This window comes from Melospiza melodia, chromosome Z (genome assembly GCF_035770615.1).
Source record: "Melospiza melodia melodia isolate bMelMel2 chromosome Z, bMelMel2.pri, whole genome shotgun sequence".
In the NCBI taxonomy this organism is placed as follows: domain Eukaryota; kingdom Metazoa; phylum Chordata; class Aves; order Passeriformes; family Passerellidae; genus Melospiza; species Melospiza melodia.
Window position 1 is genome coordinate 32522984 of NC_086226.1, and position 26415 is coordinate 32549398.

The following is a 26415-nucleotide window of genomic DNA, read 5'->3' on the forward strand; positions in this document are numbered from 1 at the left end:
TTGTGAGTCACAAAATGTCATAGTTTGGCTTCTCCTAGCATAGTGGAAAGTAATCTGGAGGCAGTAGAGAGTGACATGCAAAGAGTCAAAGGAATAAGGAAAAAAAACCTCTCCAAGTTTATCTACTAGTTAGAGGCTGTGACATCTGATTGTAGTTAAAATTAACTGAGATCACCCACCAGGGATTATAGATCTGCTACTATGACTGCATTCATAGTAGTTCCCCGTGTCTACTATTAAAATTATTAACTTAAGCTATATGGAGTGCTGAACATGAAATTACAGTGGCAAAGCTGAGGGAATGGTTCCTGTTCCTGGAAAGTAAGAGGAACAAGTTTAAAGCTTTCAGTTTGGCTTAGATGTGTCAGAGTAGCACATCTGTCACTAACCATAAATTTCTCAGGGGAACAGACACACTGCTCTTTTTCTTTCTGGCTATCCAAAACAGAGCTCCAGTGTGATGCAAACAGGAGCCATTTTGGTTCATGAAGCAGTTCACTCTGCTTCCTTGTTTAGGAAAAAAGTAAAATGGTTACCACAGTGGGTGAAATTTCACTCATGAGCCTCCCTGCTAGTTTCAGATGCTGCTATGAGAACTTGTGAACAGTTTAACATACTTCCCGCAGAGATGGTCCCACTGCAGATTGTTCTTCCTTGGACATAATATGTCTGACTGAACACTTACTGAAAGCTGGTAATTCCCAGCACTATGCGCATTGTACACACACACACACACACATACAAATCTAGAGGCACAGATTTAACCTCACTGTGAGACAGAGAAGCCGGTTATGTCTCTCACCTACTTTGCAACTCTGAGTCCTGTCTTGATGCTCCGGAAAAATGAACAGCTGCAAAGGGTAGGGCTTAACAGATGATGGCTAATGAGAAGATAACAAAAGCATTAGTTCAAAGACCACTTTCCAAAATTCCTCAACTGCTGCAGGAATTTGCTGATGATGCTCAAAGCACCTGCTAAACATTCAGATGTTCACTGCAGAAATACAGATCTGGTATTACTTCTTCCTGCAACAAAAGGCATTAAAGTTCTTGAAGAGACACACCATTTTTCAAGTTGTTTTTCTGACAAGGAAAATCTGTTGAACGTGGTGGAGCAGGTTTTAATGTGTTTTACCGTGTTTATGAAATTACACAGGGCATTCCTTAATGTTTTTATGAATAAGCATTCTATGTTATCTCACAGAGATAAAAAGATGTACAGAGAGGACAGACACGGCACTGGTATCTTGGAAACCCAAGCGGCAGCGCCAGACTACTTGCTATTGATTTTAGTAGATGAATTGAACCAACAGGAGTGCAATTCATGTTCTCCTCTGCTCCAACATCACGTCCTGAGCCAGGAATTCAGTTACCTTTCTTATCTCCTACTAGTCTGGTATAACAAAAAAGCAGTGGGAAAGAGGTATCGTTCTAAAGTTTGAGTTATCCGGGGGAGTTAATTTTGTTTCGTTTTTCCTGTTTTACACAACTTTTTTTTTCCTTTATTTTTTAATTATTCCAGCAGAAGCACATGTTGGGTGTGACGCTAATGGGCGAAAAGGTGTGGGCAGTGAAATGATCCCTGCGCCATCTGCGGTGCAGCGGCTCCAGGCCCGCCCGGCCTCGGCAGGGCCATTCCCGCCGCCGCGGCCGCACGTGAGGGGCCGGGGCGGGGCCCGCCCGCGCCGCGCGCCCATTGGCCGTCGGGCGCGGCACCTGACGTGGGGGCAGCGGTACATGTGGCCGCTTTGAGGGCTCTCGGCGCCACCCGCCATCTTCTGTCGGCGTGCAGTGCTGGCGGCCGTGGCACGGAGGTAGGAGAGGGGCTGCCCTGAGGGAAGCGGGGGGCTTTTTCGCGGCTGGACCCTCACCTCTTCCATCCCCACCAGCGCAGCGCCTGGGCCGAGCGCGCTCACTCCCGCCCGCAGGCGTCGGCGAGCCTCGGTGCGGGTCGCCATTTTCTGTTCTTTGGCGGTACGCTCCGAAGCCGGGCGGGAGGCGGGCGCTGATGTGTTCTGTCTCCTGCAAGCAGGTCTGGCAGGGCGCAGCGTCATGGAGGAAGACTGGAATGCGGAGATAGGGGATGAGGCGTTACTCCCATCCCTTGAGAAGGTACGAGTGGAAGGGGCAGCTGTGGCGATGGAGTATGTTTGTTTCTCTAAGTTCTTTTTCCTCCAACCCTTGTCCCTGCAGCCTGAGTGGATGCTGGGCGGTGGCGTTCCCAGTGGCGTTGGGATGTTTGGAAATATGGTAGGCAGCCGTAGGAGCTCATTGTTACCGAAGAGAGGAGTTTTTCTCTGCACTAGCAGTTTACTTGCTGCTGTTTTGTTCGGATACTAGAGATTGTTACGTGCTTAAGTGAGCTCGACATGTCAGCTCTGTATAATCTGATTTTTGGTAACTTTCAGATGCAACCAGTATGCCATTTAGTGTGAAGTGCATCTTTCAGAAGATGCAGAGGGCCGCTTCTTTCCAGCGCATGACTTAGTAGCTGTGTTTGTATTTACGTGCTTTGTTAAGCCTAAAGTCGTCATGTTGTTGTGCCTTTTGTCTTTCTGCAGGTTAGCTTGCTTGAGAGACCAAATGACACCTCACCTGTCTTTAATTCAAGTGTAGACTCATTTGGTATGTGAAAGGCACTTTTGACTTTACTGGTGTTTGGAAGAGTTAGTGTCTTGAGGATTGTACAGGATTAAAGGAAAATACAATATTATTGTGATATTTTCATGGGACCCCCATGGAATAGCAGCATCAAATTATATAGATAACATAATGATTAGGCTTTATTTTGGCCTGTCAGTGCTTCTTTATTTACTGCAAATATATAGTAACATATAACTACTAAAGAGTCAAAGATAGGTTTGAATTTTAACTTAATTTTTTTCTAATTGTAGGTACTGATGAATTTGTGAACTCACAGCATCAGCCAGTGAGTAGTTTTGGTAGAGGAAGAAATTTTGCAGCCAAAGGTAACTTCCAGTAGTAGTTCTATTTCTAATGGCTAATTGTGTGTGATACATTAAATTTTGCCATTCACCACTTTCAATCAGCAGGCAGATTCAGCTCCATGAAAGTAGAGTTCTGTTGTGCGTGACCGTGGCTTGGGAAGTCAAATGCTATCCCTCCAAATGCCCTTCTCTTCCTTCTTCTTTTCCTGGATTTATATGCTAAGCTTGATGCCACATGGGGTGGGATCAGCTTTCCTGGCTCTGTCCCATCCTGTCTTGTGCGCCCTCACCCCTTCTTGCTGGCGTGCTTGTGTGAGGGGCAGAAAAGGCCCCAATTCAGTGTGACCACTGCTCAGCACTAGCTGAAAACATCCCTTTTATTATCAATACTGTTTCCAGCAAATCCAGGGCACAGCCCTGTGCCGGCTGCTGTGAAGGAAATTGGCTCGATCCGAGTCAAACACAGCACAGTTGATTCTTTGAAAAAATTCTGTACCGTCCTTTTTGTTGAACCCTGTTATGGTGGGTGAATGCTAGGCTTATTTGGTGCAGGGCACTAATGTCAAGCAGTTTTGCTGTAGGCTCTCCAGCAGCAATTACTGGTAACTGGTAAGCTGTATTTAAGATGTGTTGTATTTAAGGATGCTTGGAATGCTATCATTTGTATATGAGGCCTTAAGATGTAATTTTTTTTGTCTCCAGCTGATGTGGAAGAACCAAACTGACTGACATACTGGTATGCACACCAAGCTTTGGTGGCAGAGAAGCCGCAGATGCTGTGCTAGGAGAACTTGATGATGTATCTGCATCATCACTGTATCAGATGATGCTCTTTGTCATTACAATATGATAGAACAGGTGTTCAGCTGAAAAATAAGGACTAAGGAGTAAATGATCCAAGGTGATTGTTTGGGCCTTAGATAACACCTGAAACTTAAGTCTAAAATGAGGAATATCCTGGTTATGCATATGGCTTATGTTTATACATATGCATGTGTTTATTTCTTAACTCAGAAGAATGACTAAGGAAATTAAAAATAAAAAAAATACACTACAAACTTGCTGCTGACTGAATAGGTGGCTCTGACTAATAAAAAATAGACCTCTGCAGATCTGAAAGACATGTTTTCAAGTTCTCACTTCATAGCAGACAGCAACTGGCATTGCCACTTTTTAGTATCGGTTAAGAAAACTGTGGAGGGACAAATGCTGCCAGTTGCCCTTGAACCAGAAGTCTTAATTGATCTGCGTGCTTACTGAAGAGTTGAAGTTTGTGGCTTGATTAGCATATACACATGTAAAGTCAAATACTTAATGACCTAATGTTTGATTTACTTTTTGAAATTGTACAGGAGAGCACTACTGTTTCCTGTCAGACTTCTTGGCAAAAAGTAGGTCTTGTCTTCATTTTTTTCACATGTTTAGGCAAGTCACTCAGTTGTATATTGAAGTTCTTGTGAAATCATTAGACAAGGACTGAGAAGAACAATTTCCAGAAATAAGGGGCTTGACCTGCACATCAGAATTAGGCAGTCAGTTATTTGTGTGCTGTGCTGTACTGCAGGTTTTCAAGAAGGAATTGAAGAAGATGCCATTACACAAAACAGAGGATTTAAAGGATTTGGACAAGGTGAGTGTAAGTTTGTTGACTGGTTTGTATGATGCCAGCATTCACTGGCCTTTCTTTCTGGCTTTGCTTATTCGCTGAGAATGAGCAGTCAGGAGTGAAAGTGTTGAAGTGAATTTTCTTCATCCAGGTGAAAGGCACTTGATGTGCTGATGCATAGTGAGCACAGTGAGTTACTGCGTGCTGTGCTGTATTGTTGCAGGTTTTCAAGAATGCAGCGCTGTAGATGGTGCTAGTACACAAAACAGAGGGTTTAAAGGATTTTGTGGTGGCTTTGGACAAGGTGGCAGTAAGTTTGGTGTTTTTTCATGCGGGGTGATTTGTATGGGTACAGTGTATGTTTGGTGATCTTCCTGGGTTTTTTTTTCTCCCTAAGAACTACCAGTACAAAGGTGAAATTAATAAAATGTACATGCGAAATTGAGCAAACTGTGTTACTTTGTGTTATGTTGTGCTGCAGGTTTTCTTGCAGGAAATGGAGAAGATGCTGTTACACAAAACAGAGGGTTTAAAGGATTTCGCGGTGCCTTTGGACAGGGTAAGATTGTTGCATTGACTGGTTTGTTTGATGGCAGCATACACTTGCCATTCTTTGTGGATTTTCTTGTTCCCTGAGAATGAGCAGTCAGGAGTGAAAGTGTTGAAGTGAATTTTCTTCATCCAGGTGAAAGGCACTTGATGTGCTGATGCATAGTGAGCACAGTGAGTTACTGCGTGCTGTGCTGTATTGTTGCAGGTTTTCAAGAACGCAGCGCTGTAGATGGTGCTAGTACACAAAACAGAGGGTTTAAAGGATTTCGTGGTGGCTTTGGACAAGGTGAGAATAGGCTTGATGGTTTGGTGTTTTTTTCATATGGGGTGGTTTGTATGGGTACAGTGTATGTTTGGTGGTCTTCCTGTTTTTTTTTTTTTTTTTTTGCTCCATGAGAACTAGCATGGGGAATTGAGAACTACTACTACTGGTTCTGTTCTTCAGCTGTGTTGTGGAATAGCAATGGTCTTTTTAAAAAATGAATATTTTTGGGTATAGTACAGTAAAAGTTGGAGTTAATGAAGATGTTGTTGGCACTGTTGCTCTGCAGATTTCTCTGTTGGAGCAAATAGCTGGCTTTAGTGGTAGCATTTCATGATACTAGTGTGTGATTTAGAAGAGCTGATCAAGCAGCTACCCCCCCCCCCCCCCCCCCCCCCCCCCATCCATGCCAGCTGTTTGGGAGCGAGGGGCAGTGTTTAGGCCATCTGTACGTGATTTAAAATGCTCTAGTGGCACTAGTGACCAGGAGTGGGCAAACTGAAGTGTGGCCCCTCAGAGAGGGTGTAGCATGGCAAGTAACAGGTGCATGGCAGGGCAGTGAGGGTGTGGCACAACAGGGACCTGTGGTGTGTCAGTTTATGTGGCAGTTAGTGCAGGTGCAGTGCAGCCATTGTCCTGGTGATGGGTTGTGTGATAGGTTGGTGTGATATTTCAGCTGTGGTTTTTTGGTTGTTGTTGTTCCCCCCCACCCCCTGTTTACTAGATCCAGTACTGATTTACAAGTGGTCAAAAGTGGTGGCTGTTGCTGCCACCAGCAAGGGTTTGCTAACCTAGACAGAACTCCCCCAAGAGGGAAGCAAGTGTCCTGGCCACTGGCTGCTGCAGGGGGTGTCTGAGCCTGGTGTTAGTACCAGAGGATGATGCAAGAAACCCTTGTCTATGGTGTAAGCAGGTAGGTGATTTACTGTGTCTGAGGGCAGAGCTTAAGAGGTGGAAGGGCCTAAGGAGTATTAGAGGAAGCAAAAGAGAAAGAGTGGGTGAGTAGCGCCCTTCCAACTGTAAGATGAGCTCTGCCCCTCTTGCTGCCAGGCAGGAGGAGGAGACATAGTAGATTGAGGGGAGTAAAGAGGTCCCTCCCAACCCCCTCTGCTTTCCCAGGTGCTCTTACAGAATAGGTATGAGACCCTAGATCTAGTGGGTGAGGCAGATGGTACAAAAGAAAAAAATCTGTCTGGAGGGTCATGCAGTTGTACTTACTCTGTCAGATGGATCGCAGCCTCAGGTCTTAAGAAGAAAGGAAAGGTGGTTATAGTAGGTGACTCCTTTCTAAAGGGAACTGAAGGCTCTGTCTGTTCACTGGACCCACCCCAGAGGGGAAGTCTGCTGCCTACCTGGGGCCTAGCTACAGGATATCACCAGGAGAGTCTGTTAACCTCTTCAGCCCTCTGGTTATTACCCACTGCTGGTTGTCCAAGTCTGCAATTATGAGCTTGATAGGAAGGGCACCAGTGCATTTTAAGATGACTTCAAGGCTCTGGCTGAACTGGTTCATGGGACAGGAGCACAGGTGATGCTCTCCTGTCATCCTTCAGTAGCAGAGATGAATGATGAAAGGAATAGGAGAACCCGCATTATCAGTAACTGGCTTAAGGGCTGATGCTGTCAGCAAATTTTGGTTTTTATGATCATGGGGCAATTTTCACAGCAGCAGGCCTGTTTGGGTCACGTAGGGTCCATCTGTCTAACAAGAATTCTAGGCCAGAGTTGGCAGGGCTGATTGAGGGGGCTTTAAAATAGGTTTGAAGGGGGAAGCAGATGAAACCAGGTTTTTTAGAGAGGAGGCTAATGGTGATAAGCCAGAGTCAGCAGTGAAACCAGCGTAGCTGAAGTGCGTGCACACAAATGCATGCAGCATTGGTAACAAGAGGAGCTGGAAAACGTTGTACAGGAGGAAAACTGTAACGTAGCAGCCATCATGGAAATGTGGTGGGATGACTTACCCAACTAGAGTGTTGCAGTGGATGTCTGCTTGCTCTTCAGAAGGGAGTGACAAGGGAGAAGAGGTGGAGGGTTCACTTTATATTTTAGAGAGAGTCTCAACACTACAGAATGTATGATTAATGATGATAAGGTTGTGTGCCTATGGGCAAGGATCCGCAAAGGGCTGACATCGTGGTGGGTGTCTTACAGACCGCCTAACTAGGAGGAAGAGATGGATGAATTATTGTGTAAGCAGCTGGAGGATATGTCAAGATCTTTATGCCCTTGTTCATGTAGGAGATTTTAAGCTACCAAAATCTCATGTAGGAGATTTTAACCTACCAAACCTACCAAAACCTGGGAGCTCAGCACAGTAGGGAGACGGAATCTAGGAGCTTCTTGGAGTGTATGAAGGACAGCTTCTTGTCACATCTGGGGGACTACAGGCCTGTCAGTCAGCCCTTGGTGCCTAACAAGGTTATGGAACAGATCATCTTGAGTGTGATTATATGGCACATACAGTACAGCCAAGGGATCAGACCCAGCCAGTGTGGATTTTGGAGTGGCATGTCCTGCCTGACCAATGTGATCTCCTTTTGTGACAAAGTGACCCACCTAGTGGATGAGGGGAATGCTGTGGATATTGTCTGCTGGGACTTTAGCAAAGCCTTTGACACTATCTCCCATAGCGTATACCTGGAAAAGCTGTCAGTTTATGGCTTATGTCATGTGCTGGCTTAAGAACTGGCTGGCCAGGTGGACCCACAGAGTTTTGAATGGTGCTGCATCCAATTGGTGAGGAGTCAGTCACTTGTGTCCCCCAGGATCTGTGTTTCGCCCAGTCCTGATTAATATCTTTACTGATGATCAGGATGAGGAGATTAATCTACCGTTAGCAAATTTGCAGATGACATTAAGTTGGGTGTGTATGTTGATCTGCTGGAGTGCAGGAAGGCTGTGCAGAGGGACCCAAACAGGCTGGATTGATGGGCTTTCCCAGTGTATCTAGCCATGTGCTGCACAAGTCCAGGTGCTGGATCCTGCCCTTGGGTCACAACAGTGCCCTGCAGCACTACAGGATGAGGCAAAGTGACTGGACAGCAGACAGGCAGAAAGAGACCTGGTGAACAGTCACCAGTGGTGTCCCTCAGGGATCTGTGCTGGGGCCAGTTCTGTTTAATATTTTTATTGATGACATGGATGAGGGCTTAGAGTCCTTTATTAGCAAATTTGCAGATGACACTAAGCTGGGAACGTGTGTTGATCTGTTAGAGGGACAGAGGGCTTTGCAGAGGGACTTGGAACAGTTGGATGGATGGGCAGAATCAAACGGGATGAAGTTCAAGAAGTCCAAGTGCCGAGCCCTGCACTTTGGCCACAATAACCCCCTGCAACGATATAAGCTAGGGACGGTGTGGCTGGACAGTGCTCAGGTGGAAAGGGACCTGGGGGTGCTGGCTGACAGTCGGCTGAGCATGAGCCAGCAGTGTGCCCAGGTGGCCAAGAGGGCCAATGCCATCCTGGCCAGTGTCAGGAACGGTGTGGCCAGCAGGAGCAGGGAGGTCATTCTTCCCCTGTACTCAGCACTGGTGAGGCCTCTCCTGGAGTATTGTATCCAGTTCTGGGCCCCTCACTTTAGGAGGGACGTCGAGTTACTTGAGCGTGTCCAGAGGAGGGCAATGAGGCTGGTGAGGGGCTTGGAACACAAGCCATATGAAGAACAACTGAGGGAGCTGGGGTTGTTCAGCCTGGAGAAAAGGAGACTCAGGCGTGACCTTATCACTCTCTTCAACTTCCTGAAGGGTGGCTGTGGTGAGCTGGGGGTCGGCCTCTTTCTCTGGGCAACAACAGACAGTACAAGAGGACACAGTCTCAAGCTGTGCCAAGGGAGATACAGGCTAGAATTAAGGAGGAAGTATTTTACAGAAAGAGTGGTCAAATACTGGAATTATCTAGCCAGGGAGGTGGTAGAGTCACCATCCCTCGAAGAGTTTAAAAAAAGACTGGATGTGGCACTTGGTGCCATGATCTAGTTGAGGTGTTAGAACATGGGTTGGACTCCATGATCTTAAAGGTCTCTTCCAACCTAGAATTTCTGTGATTCAGTGTGGTCAAGAAGGCAAATGGCATCCTGGTCTGGATCAGCAATAGTGTGGCCAGGAGGGCCAGGGCTGTGATTGTCCCTCATACTTGGTACTGGTTAGCCTGCACCTTGAGTACTGGCCCAGTTTCCTCAGTTTAGGAAGGACCTTGAGATGCTGGAGCAAGTCCAAGGAAGGGCAAGAGGGCTGATGAAGGGTCTGGAGCACAGGTCCTACAGGGAGCAGTGGAGGGAGCTGGGTGTGTTTAAGGTGGAGAAAAGGAGGCTTAGGAGAGACCTTATCACTCTCTAAACTGCCTGAAGGGAGGTTGTAGCCAGGTGGGGATCAGCCTATTTTCCCAGGCAGCTGGTGACTAGACAAGAGGAAATAGTCTTAAGCTGCACCAGGGGAGGTTTAGGCAGGACATCACAAAGAAGTTCTTCACAGAAAGAGTGATGAAGCGTTGAAATGAGCTGCCAGGGAGGTGGAGTTACTGTCCCTGGAGATGTTAGGAAAAGCCTGGACCTGGCACTCAGTGCCATGGTTTTGTTGATGAGGTTGTGTTCAGTCATAGGTTAAACTTGATGACCTCAAAGGTCCTTTCCAACCTAGCTGATTCTGTGATTTCTGTAATTTTATACTCCATATGCGCCTGTGTGTTACAGGTACCAAAGATGGACAAAGAGGTATACCTCAGTCTGGAACTCTCAGCTTTAGAGAGAGAGGAACTCTCACAGGTGGTGCAGGTGAGACTTTTTAGTAGTGGGGGTGAACTGTACAGATTTCCTCATTGGTGAGTTGTGGGAGTGTAGCTAATTTTTTGCTTGGCTGGGGCTCTGAGCAATGTGATCTAGTAGGTGGCAACTCTGCCGATAGCAGGGAGGTTGTAACTAGGTGACCTTTAAGATCCCTTCCAACCCAAACCATTCTATAATTTCTGTGCATTTCAGAAGTGCTCCTTCATATCTGAAGAACAATTGATTTGACTATATTTGGTTCAAATAATGGTTTTTAGTAAGTGTTGCAGAGGCCTTGTGGTAATACTCATTGAGGACATAAAACAGCATCTTTAATACATGATAGCAATTAATTTCTGTTAAAAAACAAGTTGCTTTTTTACCAGCACAGTTTCTATTCTTTCAAAAAAATTAAGACCATTTTCCCACCTTTTTGACTGAAGCCTGTTGTGGTAGGGGAATGCTAGACTTGACTAAGCAGAACAGCAGCACGTTGATGCAGGGTATCGGTGACGAACCATTTTGCTGTAGACTCTCTAGCAGCAATTGTGAAGTAACTTGTGAGCAATGTTTAATGTCTCTTGTATTTATGGATACTTAAGGTACTGTCTCTTACATGTTAGCCTTAAAGATGTAGTTTTTATTTGTTGATGTGGAAAAACCAAACTGACTGATAATACTGGTATACACCAGGCATTGGTGGAGAGGAAGCCACAGATGCTGTGCTAGGAGAACTTCATGGTTCCTGTACAAGATGATGCTCTTTATTTTTACATTATGATAGAACAGCTAAACGCTTTCTGGCAAAAAAGTATCTTTCTTTTTTCAGATATTTAGGAGAATCACTTTGTTGTATTGTACTTTTTATATGAATAAAATAAGGACTGAGAAGAACAATTTCCAGAAATAAGGGGCTTGACCTGCGCATCAGAATTAGGCAGTCAGTTATTTGTGTGCTGTGCTGTACTGCAGGTTTTCAAGAAGGAATTGAAGAAGATGCCATTACACAAAACAGAGGATTTAAAGGATTTGGACAAGGTGAGTGTAAGTTTGTTGACTGGTTTGTATGATGCCAGCATTCATTGGCCTTTCTTTCTGGCTTTGCTTATTCGCTGAGAATGAGCAGTCAGGAGTGAAAGTGTTGAAGTGAATTTTCTTCATCCAGGTGAAAGGCACTTGATGTGCTGATGCATAGTGAGCACAGTGAGTTACTGCGTGCTGTGCTGTATTGTTGCAGGTTTTCAAGAACGCAGCGCTGTAGATGGTGCTAGTACACAAAACAGAGGGTTTAAAGGATTTCGTGGTGGCTTTGGACAAGGTGAGAATAGGCTTGATGGTTTGGTGTTTTTTTCATATGGGGTGGTTTGTATGGGTACAGTGTATGTTTGGTGATCTTCCTGTTTTTTTTTTTTTTTTTGCTCCATGAGAACTAGCATGGGGAATTGAGAACTACTACTACTGGTTCTGTTCTTCAGCTGTGTTGTGGAGTAGCAATGATGTCTTTAAAAAATGAATATTACTGGGTATAGTACAGTATAGGTTGGGACAATATAAAATACTGTATACAATACAGGTTGGAGTTAATGAAGTTGTTGTTGGGACTGTTGCTCTGCAGTTTTGTTGGAGTAAATAGTACTGGCTTCAATTTTAGTATTTCATGATACTAATTTTATACCCTCTATGTGCTACATATCTGTTACTTATAGGTGGTAGAGGTAGGCAAAGGGACATACCTCAGTCTGGAACTCCTGATTCTAGAGAAAGAGGAATACTCACAGATGGTGCAGGTGAGGTTTTTTAGTGGCAGAGGTGAGCTGTATGGATTTCCTCATTGGTGATCAGTGACAAAGCAGTTCCTTCTTAATTCTGCAGATACTGTCACTAATTTTTCTTCCTGTTAAGAACTTTCTGCAAATGCTAGGTATCTTGGTTGTGTGCCTGGAAAGACATGTTTGTAACTCATTTGAATTTTAGTTACTGGCTTTTCAAAGCTGTAATGTTACATAATCTTTTTCTTTGTCATGCTGAGGCTGGTTAATGCACAGTGAAGTGGAGGTGCTGACCTCAAAGGTGAAAGTAAGCCTTAAAAAACTTGCTAAATTTTGAAAGATGTGATCTAGACTTCTACCCTCTGTAAGAGGAAATATTTTATTGTCAGTGCTGAAAAGTATGATGTATAGCTCTGACAGGCCACTTACTCCTTATTTAACTTTGTTTTAATTTTGGGGTTTTTTTTTGTTTTTTGCTAGGGATTTTTCCCCTGTTGTCCTGCTGTATTCTTCTGCCACTCATGCTACTGTACCTGGCTATGTATGTTGTCCTACCTAGAGCATAGTAATATATTATTCACAGAAGTACCATAATTCAAATTAGGAATGGGATTAAACCAGTGTAATGGTCAGTGGATGGCTGATATTCTCCATGTAAGAACATTTTGTGTGATAACCGTAAAAAACTTCATTGTAGAAAAGATGGATAAATGCTCTTTACTCAGAGGGTGAGTTGCAGTGAAACATTGGAAGAGGTTGACCAGAGAGCTTGTGGATTTCTCATCCCTGGAAGTGTTCAAGGCCACATTCAGTTGGGCTTTGAGCAGTATGGTCTAGGGGAAGATGATGTCCATCCTTTGGCCTGGGGGTTGGAAATGGATGATCTTCAAGGTTCCTTCCAACTCAAACCATTCCAGTGGTTAGTATACCTGTCCAGAAGTGATTTGCCTCTGTTTGACTCAGTTCAACTAATGTTTTCAGTTCAAATAATGATTTTTAGGAATTTAAATCTTTATAGAGGCAGTATGCTAGTGCTTATAGTGGACATAACTGCATCCTTAACACAGAACAGTAATTCTTTTTCATTACTATAGTGTAAGGTATTAGTGTGTTAAAAAGTGTTCTGGGCAGTGGTATGCAACAGTTGCATCTATCTGTGGAAAGAGGGTTTTGTCAGAAAGAGTAATTTGTTGTGTGGGAAGCATGTCCTTCCTTGTGTTCTAAGAGCATGTGTCTGTCTGGATGATGATGGAGAGCCTAATTTAATTTTATGAGTACCTCTTGAAAGTGGGGTCCTTGAGTGAGTGTGAGACATGAATGCTTTACAAGACTGACTTCATATGGAGGTGAAAATGGGAAAAATGGAGGGAAATCCAGATGACATTTCACTGAACTGAACTTCAGTAGCTTCATACTTAAAATAGTTTTATTTTATCTTCTCCTTATACCGTTTTTGAACTTAAGTGGTTGTGTTCTTAAGGTCCAAAGGTGACTTATGTGCCCCCTCCTCCGCCTGATGATGAACAAGCCATCTTTGCACGTTACCAGACAGGAATGAATTTTGACAAGTATGATGAAAACGTTGTTGAAGTGTCAGGACTGGACCCTCCAGCAGCATTAATGGTTAGTGAACTGGTTATTATTACAGTTTGTGGAGCATGATTTACAATGATGTGTAGTGGGTTCAATATTTGCAGCTAATGAAAATAGCTGCAATAAAAAATATCAAATCTTGCAGATAGTGTGATGTTGGAAGGAGGTGCTCCCCATTTGAAAGATAAAAATTTGAATTCACAGTAACTAACAAACTACATAAGTGGTCCAGAGAAAGTAATACTGGATATATTGTAAGAATAGTCATTAAATTGTGGAAGAATACCAGTTTAGATATTGAAAGAAAGAGGTCTTTGGCAACAGTTTCTGGCCAGGCTGGTATAATTACCTTACTGAAGTCAATTACTGAGGGATCTTCAAAAATGTAAATGAACATCTGTTGGGGTAGTATGTGTTTAGACAGAGGGTTTTTTTTTAAAAAGTAATTTGTAGCCCTGTTCTCTGTGCTTGCAGTTCATTGTTTAACATATAACTTAGTTTATCTATAATGGGTGGCCAGTTTAAAAAGGCAAAAGCTCTTTTTAGGGAAAAGAATGAGGAGAGAAGTGGAGAGGGGTTAGTAGTACCTATGTTGAAAGAGAAGATGCAGAGGTGTTCTCCCCATCCATCTTCAGAAAGGTGGTCTCACTGAAGTTAAACTGATTTTTGTCACCTGTGTTGCTTTTTGGTCCTGGCTAGGAATGTTGTTTAGCTACCCTTACTGGTTGTGGTACAGAGACCATGTGTAACTCCTGCATGAAATGAAGTTAAGAGATTTCAGGTTTTTTTCATAGCATGCTATGTGATTTTACTTGCTTGAATCTAGGTATACAACTTCTGAGCAATTCTCTCTTAAAACTAAGACCAGCTGAAAGTGTTCATAACATTCACTGTCCTGCAGACAATGTTACTTGAATTGCTAGCATGAGAGATTTTAGGGACCTTTGGGGCTTTTACCTTTTGGAGCCTTGGCAGTGTAAATGACTGGTGAGACTACTAACTACTACTACCAACACACTTTAGTATTTGGATGTCTCTATCATACAGTAAGCATTTTGGATTTTAAACTTTCTGCGTTCTGTGATTGTGTAATAACTATTAATAATTTTCTCTTGCAGAGTTTTGCAGACACAAACATGTGTCATACTTTAACTGTGAACATTGCTAAAGCTGGGTACTCTAAACCTACTCCAGTGCAGAAGTACAGCATCCCTATTATACTGGCAGGACGGGATTTAATGGCATGTGCCCAGACAGGATCAGGAAAAACTGTAAGCATTTTGTGCAGTATTTGATCATGAGCTTTCAGATGGATGCCTCGCTCTTCCACATCTCACATGCTTGACTGCTTGTTGTCCAGATATTTCACTTGCACAGCAGTGGCAGGTATCAGGTACAGATATGAATGATGATAGGGTTGTCACGTTTTGGCCTTTATCCTTTATTTTAGTAAACTAGTATCTGGGTACAGCAGGCCAGCCTTCAGAGATACAGATGTGGATTCAGAAGTATAGGCAGGCAGTCCTAGAAACTGTTTTTCTGTGCGTGTTTGTTTGTTTCTTTATTTTTCTGTGATGTGTGGATGAGTTTTGTGTGTGTTTTGTTGTTTTTTTTTTTTCAAAATTACACCTCAGTGTAACTGTGGTGTGCAGGTTTGTCATAGTTGGTTTGATGAAATCTGATGTGCACCTGTCATGGTTTTTTGCTTTTAATCATAGAACACTGCTGAGAATTGATACTAAGCTGAAAATTGTCTCAGCTTTTTAAACTAATGTACCAAAATGTAACAACTGACAGCCGGTGGATGTGGTTGTTTGGTTATGAATGTAACTTTTTGCTATTTAGTTTAGTGTGGAATCTTAGTTTTGTTTTAAGGTAGCTCTCTAGTTCTTTTGGAAGACCTCTTCTGTTTGCAGAAGGGGAAACATCCGGAGTCTGTGCTCTAAATATTCTGAATGGTTTTGTACAGATGCAGGTTTGTGGTTATCTAGGCTTATCTGGAAGTAAATGTGCTGATGTGGTGTAGCTGTGTTGGAAACTCATCTGCCATTCTAGTAGGTTTTGGTCTTGGGTTACTTAATTATCAGGGTATGTAATCCATGTATGGAACTGTATGGAAAGTTAGCCACTGCATGATTGTGTTCCTGTGTTACTGGGCTGTTAAGATCCAGAGATCTACTTTCGTACTGGTTAACAAGGTTGAATGTTCTCTTGTGCATTTAGGTCTATCCTTCTGCAGTCTGATGTTCTTGATCATTATGTATACTATCACTCAAGCTTTAAGATTAATACACAGATTTTTATGGGACTGATGAAAGCTTTTAATCTTAAACAGCCCAAATACTGCTGTGTCTCCCCCCCCCAGGCAGCATTTCTTGTACCAGTTGTGGCCCAGATGATGAGGGATGGTGTAACTGCCAGCAGCTTTAAAGAGCAGCAAGAGCCGGAATGTATTATTACTGCCCCAACTAGAGAACTGATAAATCAGATCTTCCTAGAAGCAAGGAAATTCGTGTATGGGTAAGCATTTGCACTGTTGCCTGGTATTGATGATTACTTTGCTTGAATCGGCAGTGGTTGGTTTTTTTCATAAAAACTTGAAATTTTTTTTGTGCCCATCAAATTACAAACACTTGAGTTCAGATTATAGTACACTTTAGCAGGTTGCTTACTATACGAAGAGAGATTTAAGTGCCTAATCTTTCTGATACTGGGGTGGGTGGATGGAAGGCTTACTCCACCTTGAAGAGGAGATAAGTATTCAGCTTATCACTGATGAGAAAAGTGAAGTGTCTTAGAAGACTTGCTAAGGAAGTTTTCCTGTCTGACCTTTCAGGAGCCACTCCGACAGTCACTCCTGGGACCAAATTCCCTTTGCAGCAGGTGGCTCTAGTGAGCTGCTTGCTGCCCAGCTTAACTTCCACACACACCGCTCAGTCAGATGAGGTTTCCTCACTGATGCAACCCCAGGTTTCCCGTAGCAGAATCTCAGACCTCTGTTTACTTCAAGTAATTTCATTGTTTTGCAGCAACCTGTAACAGCTCAGAGTGTGTCCTGAAGGGACCCCTGAACAATGGAATCACAGGGCTTTTTTATATGCTCACAGTTTTTGTACCTAATATTTTGAGGTCTTTTTACTAAGTTATTTGCTCCTGTGGAGTCTGAGCGTCAGGTGACCTGGCTAGTGATGCAGGTGCATGTGGCCTTTGTTAAGTAAAGGGTCAGCGCTGGTTCCTGGTCTTTTGCGTGGGCTCCAGCGATTTCTTGCCACCCAGAGATCAGTCTGCAGCGTGCACTGCAGCTGCACACTGAGCTACCTGCACTAGATATATTCAATATGAAGGAACTTTTTAGCTTGTCTTACATAATTTATACTTGCTTTACTTTCATCTTGGCAAAATGGAAGTGAGTGTTATGGGCTTTAATTAATTTCCAGTGATGGTTTCTAATTACTCCTACTCCTGATGTTTCTGGTCTTAGATATGTCGGAGCTCAAAGAAACTCTTCAAGCTTTCAAAACAGAACAAGAGATCTAAGCTTCTCGCTAAGTCCTTGAATGTTGTGTGAGAGTACATTTGTACTAGATTTGTCATTAATCTTTTTACTAAGTAATAGGTTTTACCAGTGTACAGAAGAGAACTAAATCTGCGTTATGTAATGGTTTGTTACTGTTTGGAGGTGAAATGCAGAGCATCATCGCTGCAGAATCTGGTGGGATAAATCATACTTGCTTTTATTCAAGCAGACTTACACTTGGAGGCTGTCTGCCTTCAGGAAGAATGATCATGTTTGCCTATCTACTTACTAAATAGGTTCTTAAGAACAGCTTCTTAATCTCTAAAACTGTTTATAAATTTGTAGCTATTCTGTTTGTTATGCTGTTTTTAAACTAGATACAGATGATTTCATCATAAAATAATACTTGAATCTAGAAAGTTTCTCTTACAGCTGATTTGTAGTAAAAATGAGAATAGGTTAAATAGTATCAGGATGTGAATCGGTAGTGTCTAAAGAAGAGCTTGCGTATTGAACAGTTGAGATTCATGATCTTAGGCCCTTTGATTTATTTGCAAATAGGAATATGAAATATATATGTACACTAATGATGGATAAATACTGAAATAGGGATTCCAGAGGGAATGTCTATTCTTGACAAAAGCTTTCCTGAAAAATTGTGTTTAACTTCGGTAAAAATTTACCACATTTATCTGATTAGCATTGTTGCATATGAAACTGAATTAGTATCTTCAGTAAAAGACCATTTGAATTTGTGTGTGAGAATTCTTATTGTATGCATGTAAAGGTCTTAGCAGAAGATGATAAAGATGAGCTTGTAAGCATGATTCAGAGCTGTGTAAGGTAGTTGTTGCTTAGAGAAGTGGATTTGTACAGAAGAGTATCTACTTGATCTAACCAAAAAGCATGGTGGGAAGAGCATAGAGTAGTATAGTCTTTGGGTGGATTTGCTGTCTAATCCTTGAGTCACACACTGTGTATGGCCAATGTATGTATTTATTATTTTGCCCCTTTTAAGGTCTGCAGAGATTCCTTCTGAAGCTCTAGAGGCATATGTAGTGGTGGTTCTGCTTTTTCTGAGGATGCCGTATAAAGTCTTAACACTCTTTTGACTGTTACTGTTAGTAGGACTCAGTTGAAGAGAGGGGAGAATGCAGGCCAAATCAAGTGTTTGTTCCTAGCAAGCCACTTGGGCAGCCTCTGTTACGTAGTATGTGGGGAACTGTAAGCTTACTTGGAGTGGGTTTCTGGTTTTGAGTGCTGTTCTTGGTCTGAGCTGTATGCTGAAGGAGTTAAACCACTCTTAAACTGATTTGTGGTAGATCTGATTATTTTATATGAACTTTGATGAAACAATACTGTTTGCTTACTTACATAATTTATCCAAATCTTTTCTACACGATAGAACTTGTATAAGGCCTGTTGTGATCTATGGAGGTACACAGACAGACTATTCGATTCGTCAGGTAAAGCAAGGCTGTAATATACTGTGTGCCACTCCAGGAAGGCTTCTAGACATCATTGGAAGAGGAAAGGTAACATCTTAACACTTCATCTGAATTCCTTAAATACCCTTAACTAAAAGACAAAATACTGTTTTTTGTTCTTTTAAATTAATGGAAGAAGAGATGGGCTTTCAGTGGCTCTATCAGTATGCTGCCTTTGTACAGGCACTGAAATATAAGTGATGTTTATCTTAGACTGTCTGAGTTCCTTGAAGTTTTTGAAGGAGTAGCCTGAGTCTAGATCTCTTCAGTTCCTTTCAGAGACAGCTGGATAATATCAGTCTAAATCAAAGTGGCTGCAGTGGTCATGGCAATAAAATTTTATAGCTTAAGTACCTGGAACACTTTCACGTAGTTCTCGTGGCATATTCTGTAATAGATCTTCACTTGGTGTCCCGTTTGTTTTGCTGCAGTGGCTTTTTAGCTATCTCACACTATTTTCATACTGATCCAAAATACAAAAAGCTCCAGGTTATATAGTACTGTATTTGAATTTTTTGTTTTCCCCAGTCATTATAAATTCATATTCAAATTTCTTCGTGTTAGTGTGGTGACTCAGTGATATTCACTGAACAAACAAAGTTTGGAAAAACACTTGGTAGTAAACTGGAGATGAGTTTTCTGCAGTTGTCAGGCTTTTAGTCAAAAGTGGTAGTCTTGTTCAGCTGTGGTGAAGTTGTAATAGTCTTAGTAATGTTTTCTGATCTAATTCTGTTTCAGAAAAATAAAAAAGGTTTTGGGGAATCTTTGAGGGTTATGAGAGAATCTTTCTAAAACTCAAGGCGTAATTTGAAAAGAGATGGGCTGAATTATAGTTGGTCTCTAAGCTCTGTGTTTACATTGCTAAACCAAGTTCTGAAGCACTGTGGTGTGTGAATTTGTGCTGATTAAAAGGCGGAGTAGAGGTTGAGATGTAAACAAATTGTGATAACTTTCGCTTTTTATTAACTTGAAAGAAATAAGTAAAAGGTGGATTTTGGCAGTTAGGGTATTTTGCAAGTGCATACTGTCAGTGAACCAATAGTGTTTTTCTTTGACTGAAATACTTGCAGATTGGCTTGCATAATGTGAAATATTTGGTGCTAGATGAAGCAGACCGCATGCTTGATATGGGTTTTGGTGCAGATATGAAGAAGTTGGTATCTTTCCCAGACATGCCACAAAAAGAGAAACGCCAAACACTAATGTTTAGTGCCACTTTCCCTGAAGAAGTTCAGAGGTGAGTAGAATAAAAATAGAAATAAATCTGAAGATGTATGGAACTAAATATCTGAAGAGTTAAGAACACTCCTTATTTTTAAAGACTTGGAAATACTGAAAGCTATGATATTAATATTTATTGCTTAATTTAAGCAGGTACTCTAAAACATTAACTGCTTAATTTAGGTAGGGACTCCTAAGCAATTTAGAAAAGTTTTCTCAATGCTTTTAAATGCTACTTCTGCAGAAGTCCTCATGTTCCCCCCATTGGTTTCTTATTCCTCCCCCACCACATCTCTGCAAGCTGAAAACCAGTGATGTTGCTGATAACACCACTGACTGATGACACGTAGCAATTACTGCTCAACTTACCAGCATTCATAGTACTCGGGTCTTACTTAGATAATTGGTATTTATTTTCAGTAGTTTTAAAGTTTCTACAGTTGGGTTTATGATACATCTTATGTGTTTACTACTCATTAACTTTAAAGTTCCTCTCACTTAAGGGAGCAGTCTTCAACAGAGGGTATGGTTGCTGGGTCTTGTCCTGCCCCTCATCCGCCAGCACCCCCAGGTCTTTCCCTCCAGGTCTAATTGGGATCCATTCTCTGTCCAGCCTGTACTTGTCCTGTCCTGTCAGCCTCTGTAGATGATTTCTCTTTTTTGTAAACCCCCTCTAGTACTGGAAGGCTGTAATAAGGTCATTCCAGGCTTAATAATCCCCACTCCTCAACTCTGTTTATATTCAGAGGAGAGGGGGTACAGTCCTCTGATCATCATTGTGGGCTCTCCGAATCTTCTGACATGTCTGTCTTCTGCTGAAGATGCCACAGCTGGATGCAATACTCCAGTTGAGGTCTTAAAAGGCAGAGTAGAGTCCCTTGACCTGCCGGTCACACTTTACACAGTCCAGTGTGTGGTTTGTGTACTGGACCAAACTATGCAGACTCTTCTGTCTTTTTTAAAATGTATATAAGACTACTTGTATTGTTCCTCACAAAATGGAGGATAAAAATATTATTTGTGAATGTTGCTTAAACATAAGTGAAAATATGTGCTTTTAAAGCAAGAGTAATTACGTAAGATTTTTCAGGTTGTTCAATTTTATCTCTTTCAGGCTAGCTTGTGAGTTTTTGAAAACTGATTTTTTATTTGTTGTTGTTGGACATGCGGGTGGAGCATGTAGTGATGTTCAGCAAAATATTCTTCAAGTTTCTCAGTATTTCAAGAGGGATAAACTGATAGAAATTCTACACAGCATAGGTAACTTTACTTAATGCCAGTTTTTCACCAGAGAAGTCAAACTTGCTTGGCTTTAAAATTGTGGTTGAAGGGTCATGGCTGTATGATTTTGTTGTGTGTTGCATGCTTTACAAGACTGTTGATGAAGCTTGAAGCAGAATTGGGGAGCTGCAGGTTTTTAGGCATATTTGTGTAGGGATATTTCATAGTCATAGGCTAGTTTGGGTTGGAAAGGACTTGTAAATATAATTGAATCTAATCTAATGCCCAGTATTTGTCAATCATTCATCTCTATTAAGTACTGCTAGACAACCTTCCAGATGGCTTTCTGCTTTATATGATCAGTTACAATACTTAAGCATCTGGGGATACTATCTCATGATTACAGGGGTGATAAAATTATTGTATGAATGTTTGGGCCTGTGTTTTATTAGTGTCTAGGATTTTTCCATATTTGCTGTGTATGTCTTGTTTTAATGCTGAAGACTGAATGTGAGTTTGGAATCAAAAAATGGTCTGTGGAGTCTTGCCGTTCAGTGCTCAGGATAATGTACTGCTTTGAGCCACATGCTGTAGAAAGGAAATGCATGCATGTTGGAGGGAACAATTTTCGTTTTCTCTTTTTATTGCGGAGAAAAACAATGTATGTGTCTTCACTCAGTTTCTCTATTGATACAGAAATTGATAGATTAAATTTATTTAGCTCAGAATAGGCAAAAAATTACAGTCATACTTAGAAGACTTTATTCAAAATGTGTGCCTGTATTAGGTGTTAATATAAATAAGCATTAGGTGTCAGTTTAGATAAGATGACTCTAAATAGTGAAAATTGTGTCATGATTCAAACTACAATGGCTTCAAACTTTCTTCAACATAGGTAATGAACGAACTCTGGTCTTTGTGGACACAAAGAAAAAAGCAGACTTCATTGCTTGCTTTCTTTGTCAAGAAAATATACCAGCCACTAGTATCCATGGGTAAGTATTTTTAAAGTGAAAGTCACCTGTGTTTTTTAAGAACTTTTGCTGAGGACTCACATACTCATATCTGTGTAGTTTAGCTTGCCGTGTGTTCTGACAGACACCACAATATCAAGGTTGAAGAAGGGCTAAAAGGATCTTAGCAGATGCAGGATGTTTGTGTATATCCTGTGGCTGTTGGATTTCTAGGTGTGTGAAAGCCATATAGCTCTTTAGAAGATTTGGCCTTTCATTCTTGGTGAGCCTGAATTGCTAACCCACAACCCCCTTGTGTGGGAGGAGATTCTTAATACATTTCTGTAAAATTACTGTAGTGTGAATTGAGGTATATGTAGAATAACTGGTTCAATGGAATCTTTTGAACTGTCATGAATGTTACTGGTTTCTGAGTAACTGTCCTAACTTCAACTCAGAAAGGTAAAATTATTGTTCTCTGGATTAGTGGCCATATCTGTGTAGTGTGGCTTAGCATACCAGATATCACTAAATATCCCATGTTAAGATCCTGAAGAGCACTGGTTAGCTTACTAATTTGTTTTCTTGCTTGGACAATAAAGAACGTGAGTGATTTCTGATCCACTGTAGTTCAATACTGGATAATTTGTAAATAGTCTTCAAACATGGAAACACCAGAGCAAATCTAGTTTCCTTGTTGCGATGATAAACAGAAGACAAATTCTGTACTGTTGACTGGCCACAGTTTTTTTAGTATATCTGAAAAGTGGCCTGTGCAGGGGGCTGAGTAGGCTTTGTCTTTGCTATTCTGGCTCCCTGCTGCAAAGCTGTAGGAAATTGTAATCAGTTAAGCAAGTGGATTGTTTTGGAGAGGTAGTGAGTTTGATGCATAATTATCTTCAGTTCTTTTTAAAAATGTCAATTTCTCTAGAGACTTAAGTTTAAACAGTTGCTCTGTCTTGCTGCTCTTCAGTTAAAAATGCAGAAAACCTAAACTGGGCAGTGTATGAGATTTGGGTCTTTTTTTGTTTTACATCCATTGTCCCTATTCCCCCCCCCCAAGAGCTTCTTTCCATGAACCATTTAAATTGTATCATAAATAATACTGTGAATTTTAGAGATACCCATTCTCAGCCTTGCTTTTTTTCTAGAGATAGAGAACAGAGAGAGCGAGAAATAGCTCTTCGGGATTTTCGTTCTGGAAAATGTCCAGTTCTTGTGGCAACCTCAGTGGCAGCAAGAGGTCTGGACATTGAAAATGTTCAGCATGTCATTAATTTTGATCTTCCTTCCACCATCGAAGAGTATGTACACCGAATTGGGCGAACTGGTCGTTGTGGAAATACAGGGAAAGCAGTTGGCTTCTTTGATAACAATTCAGATGGTCATCTTGCACAACCTCTAATTAAAGTGCTTTCAGATGTAAGTTTCAGATCTTAGTGCTGAACTTTTTCTGTTCTTTAAGATTTCACTTGAATGTACTGAACAACTGTGACATTTTGGGTACACTTAGGGAACTCTTGATCTGAATTGGTAAAGCAGTCAAAGTCTCTGAATTGGTTTTCCTAATTGCTTAGGCTCAGCAGGAAGTTCCTGTTTGGTTGACAGAAGTTGCTTTTGAGACTGAAGGAGGACGACTCCCAGTTAATACCCAAAAGGTAGGTCTGGAAGTTAATTGAAAGTCCTGGCTATTAGAACTTTGTCTGAGACAGTTTAAAACTGTCTTTAGTGATATATATCCAGTAAAGCCACTGAAACTGTTCTGACTGTATTTATGTCCCTTTTCTTAGTTGCGCATCTTCAAAGAATTCACTATTACTGAAACTAATTTCAGACCAGCTGCTTGACTTGGGCTGTTACAGTGTTGCCCCTTACTAGCTGCTGCAGTCGATCTACAGTCGATCTATAAAGTCAGGATTCTTCTGGAAGAAAACATTCATGCAAACATAAACAAAAGCTGTAGTTCAGAAATTTCTGTGCTACAGGTGTATGGTGGGAGCAAATAGTTCCTGATTATACAGTTACTGCTTGTTATGAATCACTTAGTCAAGCAACTCAGTTGATTGAACACTTCAGTTAATTATAGTTAGGTAAATGCCCTGGTCTGGTCTCTGTCAAAATTCTTCATGTCTGTTTTGGGGAGAAACCTTCTAGGCTCTTGCTGTTGGTAATTTTAGATTCTGTGCTTACTCCTATTTGAAATTGAAAGCTTTTCCTTCATGTCTTGATTCCATAAGAATTTTATCACAGATAAACACAAATGTGTTACAAATGTACTTTGAGACCATAGTAGAAATAACTGCTCTCAGTGCTTACACAATGTCTGAAGCTTCACTTCAAGCTCTCATCTTCCTTTCATTCATTATCTTTTCCCATATGGTAGTTACTGAAAACTTTGGATGGTTTGGGTGTTTTTACCGGGCTGGCTAGTCCCTTTACTAGGTTATTTTTCTGGGAGTATGGAGATTTCATGGGATGTCAGATACACAAACGTTTCTTCCTTCTCAAGCTCTCAGCCTCACATTACAGCTGTTGTGTATGTTTGCACAAACCTTTTCTTGCAGAGTAACTCTTCACTCAGTGGATCTTTCTTATATATTCTACAAGAAATATTCTAGTTCAAGGACACTTTATTTTTGCTTTTTTACTAGATTGCTTTCAGAGGTGGATCTCACTAGATTGCTTCCAAATGCATGTCTCCAGCCTTTGTGTCTCCCAGCATTTCATCAAATCCATAATTTCTAGGTCCAAGTCCATCCATGGCCTTCACAACCTCTGAGTAACCAAATTTGACTGTGACTCTTTGTCCAGAATAGAAGAGATTTTTGTGTGAAATCTGTCTGCTTGCTTTGGGAATGCTACCCTTAGTATCACATACATACAGCGCATCAGCTCCTTGAGTTGAAGAATGTGAGGTTCTAATTATTATGAGACCTTCACATGTCAGTCTGACAGAACCTCTTCATTTATAATCAGCCCCATTTTTCCTGATAAGTCCATTTGATAATCAAATTATGAATTTGAGAGAGGAATCAATTGGAGGATATTACATGATTATTTTGAGGCAGTCTTAGAGATTACTGAGCTTTATTCTTTTTCCAGATGAAAAGGATTTGCATTACTGGGAAGGTAATGCAGACAGTCATTCTGTAGTATGTAGTGGAAAAGGAAGTTTTTTTCCCACAATTGTATAAACTGATTTGTGTTGGGTAAGAAAAGAAGTTGAAATGTGAACTGTGGGAAGTGTTATTCCCACATGTGATAAAATCTGAGGTTGGCTAAACTGCAGTAATTTCTCACCAGGGTAAAAAAATCCATGTGTATAGGAGATTAATGATGAAGACTTCCTGAGTGTTCAGATTACATTGAGATAGGTGCATGCAGAAAGCTAAAGTTGTTTTGTGGTGATTTACCATTAAATGATTGAAAGTATTAATAATTCTAAACTAGAACCTGTTGTGTTTCCTAGAATTACAGAGGCAGAGGCAACGTGAATGCAGGAGAAGTAAAGATGGACTGTTCTGCAAGAGAAATTGAGTCATGGGATTAAACTGCTTTATACCAGACTAGTTTGTGTTGTGTTTTGCTGTAAGTGAAATGTTGCATGAGAAGATAATCTTGTGAAGACCCAGTTTGGGAAGAAGCTTTATGTAAGGGTTCACCTAAACTTTGTTTTGCAGCATGTCAGTTAAAAAGTTTGAATCTTGTGTTAAGATGATTTAAGGATCTGTTAAACAGTGCTTCAATAAAAGTTTGAGATTGTTGCTTCTGTATCAGCTATGTCATTGCAGTTTCACAAACTGGAACTAAAGGTCAGTGGTTACACCACATGAACATGAAAAATACATGTTCTTTATGGAGAAAGGATGGAGCCCTGTGTTACATCTAATAGAATGTTTTTAGCTTTGACTGATGTAAATACACTTCTGCTGTCTCTTGTGGAAAAGTTTGCTTTAGAGCAAGCTTGGTGCCTTATAATCAAGAATTTTCCCAGGCTTGTAGAAGCTGTAGGAGGTAAGCAGTCACTAACAGTTCTAGATTTCCATAAAGTTGCTTTTTCATTTAATTTTTTTTCTTATCAATGCAGTGTGCTACAAAGATGCATATCATTGGATGCTCAAAGAGAGGAGCAAGGTCATTACATTTTGGACAGCTGAACAAGCTTACAGGTTACAGCATAGGAGCCATAGTACCCAAGCTAGTGAGAATCAGAACTGACTAGGCAATACTAGGAAATCTCTCATTGTGGAGAAGTGAGCTGTCATTCTTTGTAAAAACTATTTACTTAAATATCTACTTAGAGGGATACTGTTAATTTTGTGGACTGTAATTTTACTGCTATATATTATACAAAAGGAGTAAAGTCTCAGTTGTTGAGCTGAATGGACAGTATACTTAAATTGCTGCTCATAAGTAGCGGATGTATTTAAGCTTTATGTTAACAATTCAGAGTGAAATACTCTGGGCAGTATGGCTCCTTTTCCTGAGAAGTGTCCTTGAAGATTTTTACATCCATTCTGAATTTCA

General features: G+C 41.3%; 1 protein-coding gene across 1 annotated transcript; it reads left to right on the forward strand.

The window, feature by feature from the left end:
- Positions 1-2052: 2052 nt before the first annotated feature.
- On the forward strand, positions 2053-25438 carry DDX4 (DEAD-box helicase 4). The gene is made up of 21 exons (XM_063179881.1): positions 2053-2112; positions 2562-2625; positions 2895-2969; positions 4513-4578; positions 4778-4864; positions 5036-5113; positions 5312-5392; positions 10056-10136; positions 11100-11165; positions 11365-11445; positions 11834-11914; positions 13377-13519; positions 14608-14760; positions 15855-16009; positions 18412-18541; positions 19564-19730; positions 20829-20974; positions 21831-21930; positions 23040-23310; positions 23466-23546; positions 25358-25438. The coding sequence occupies exons 1-21, from the start codon at positions 2053-2055 to the stop codon at positions 25436-25438; spliced, it is 2247 nt and encodes a 748-aa protein (XP_063035951.1).
- Positions 25439-26415: the final 977 nt, after the last annotated feature.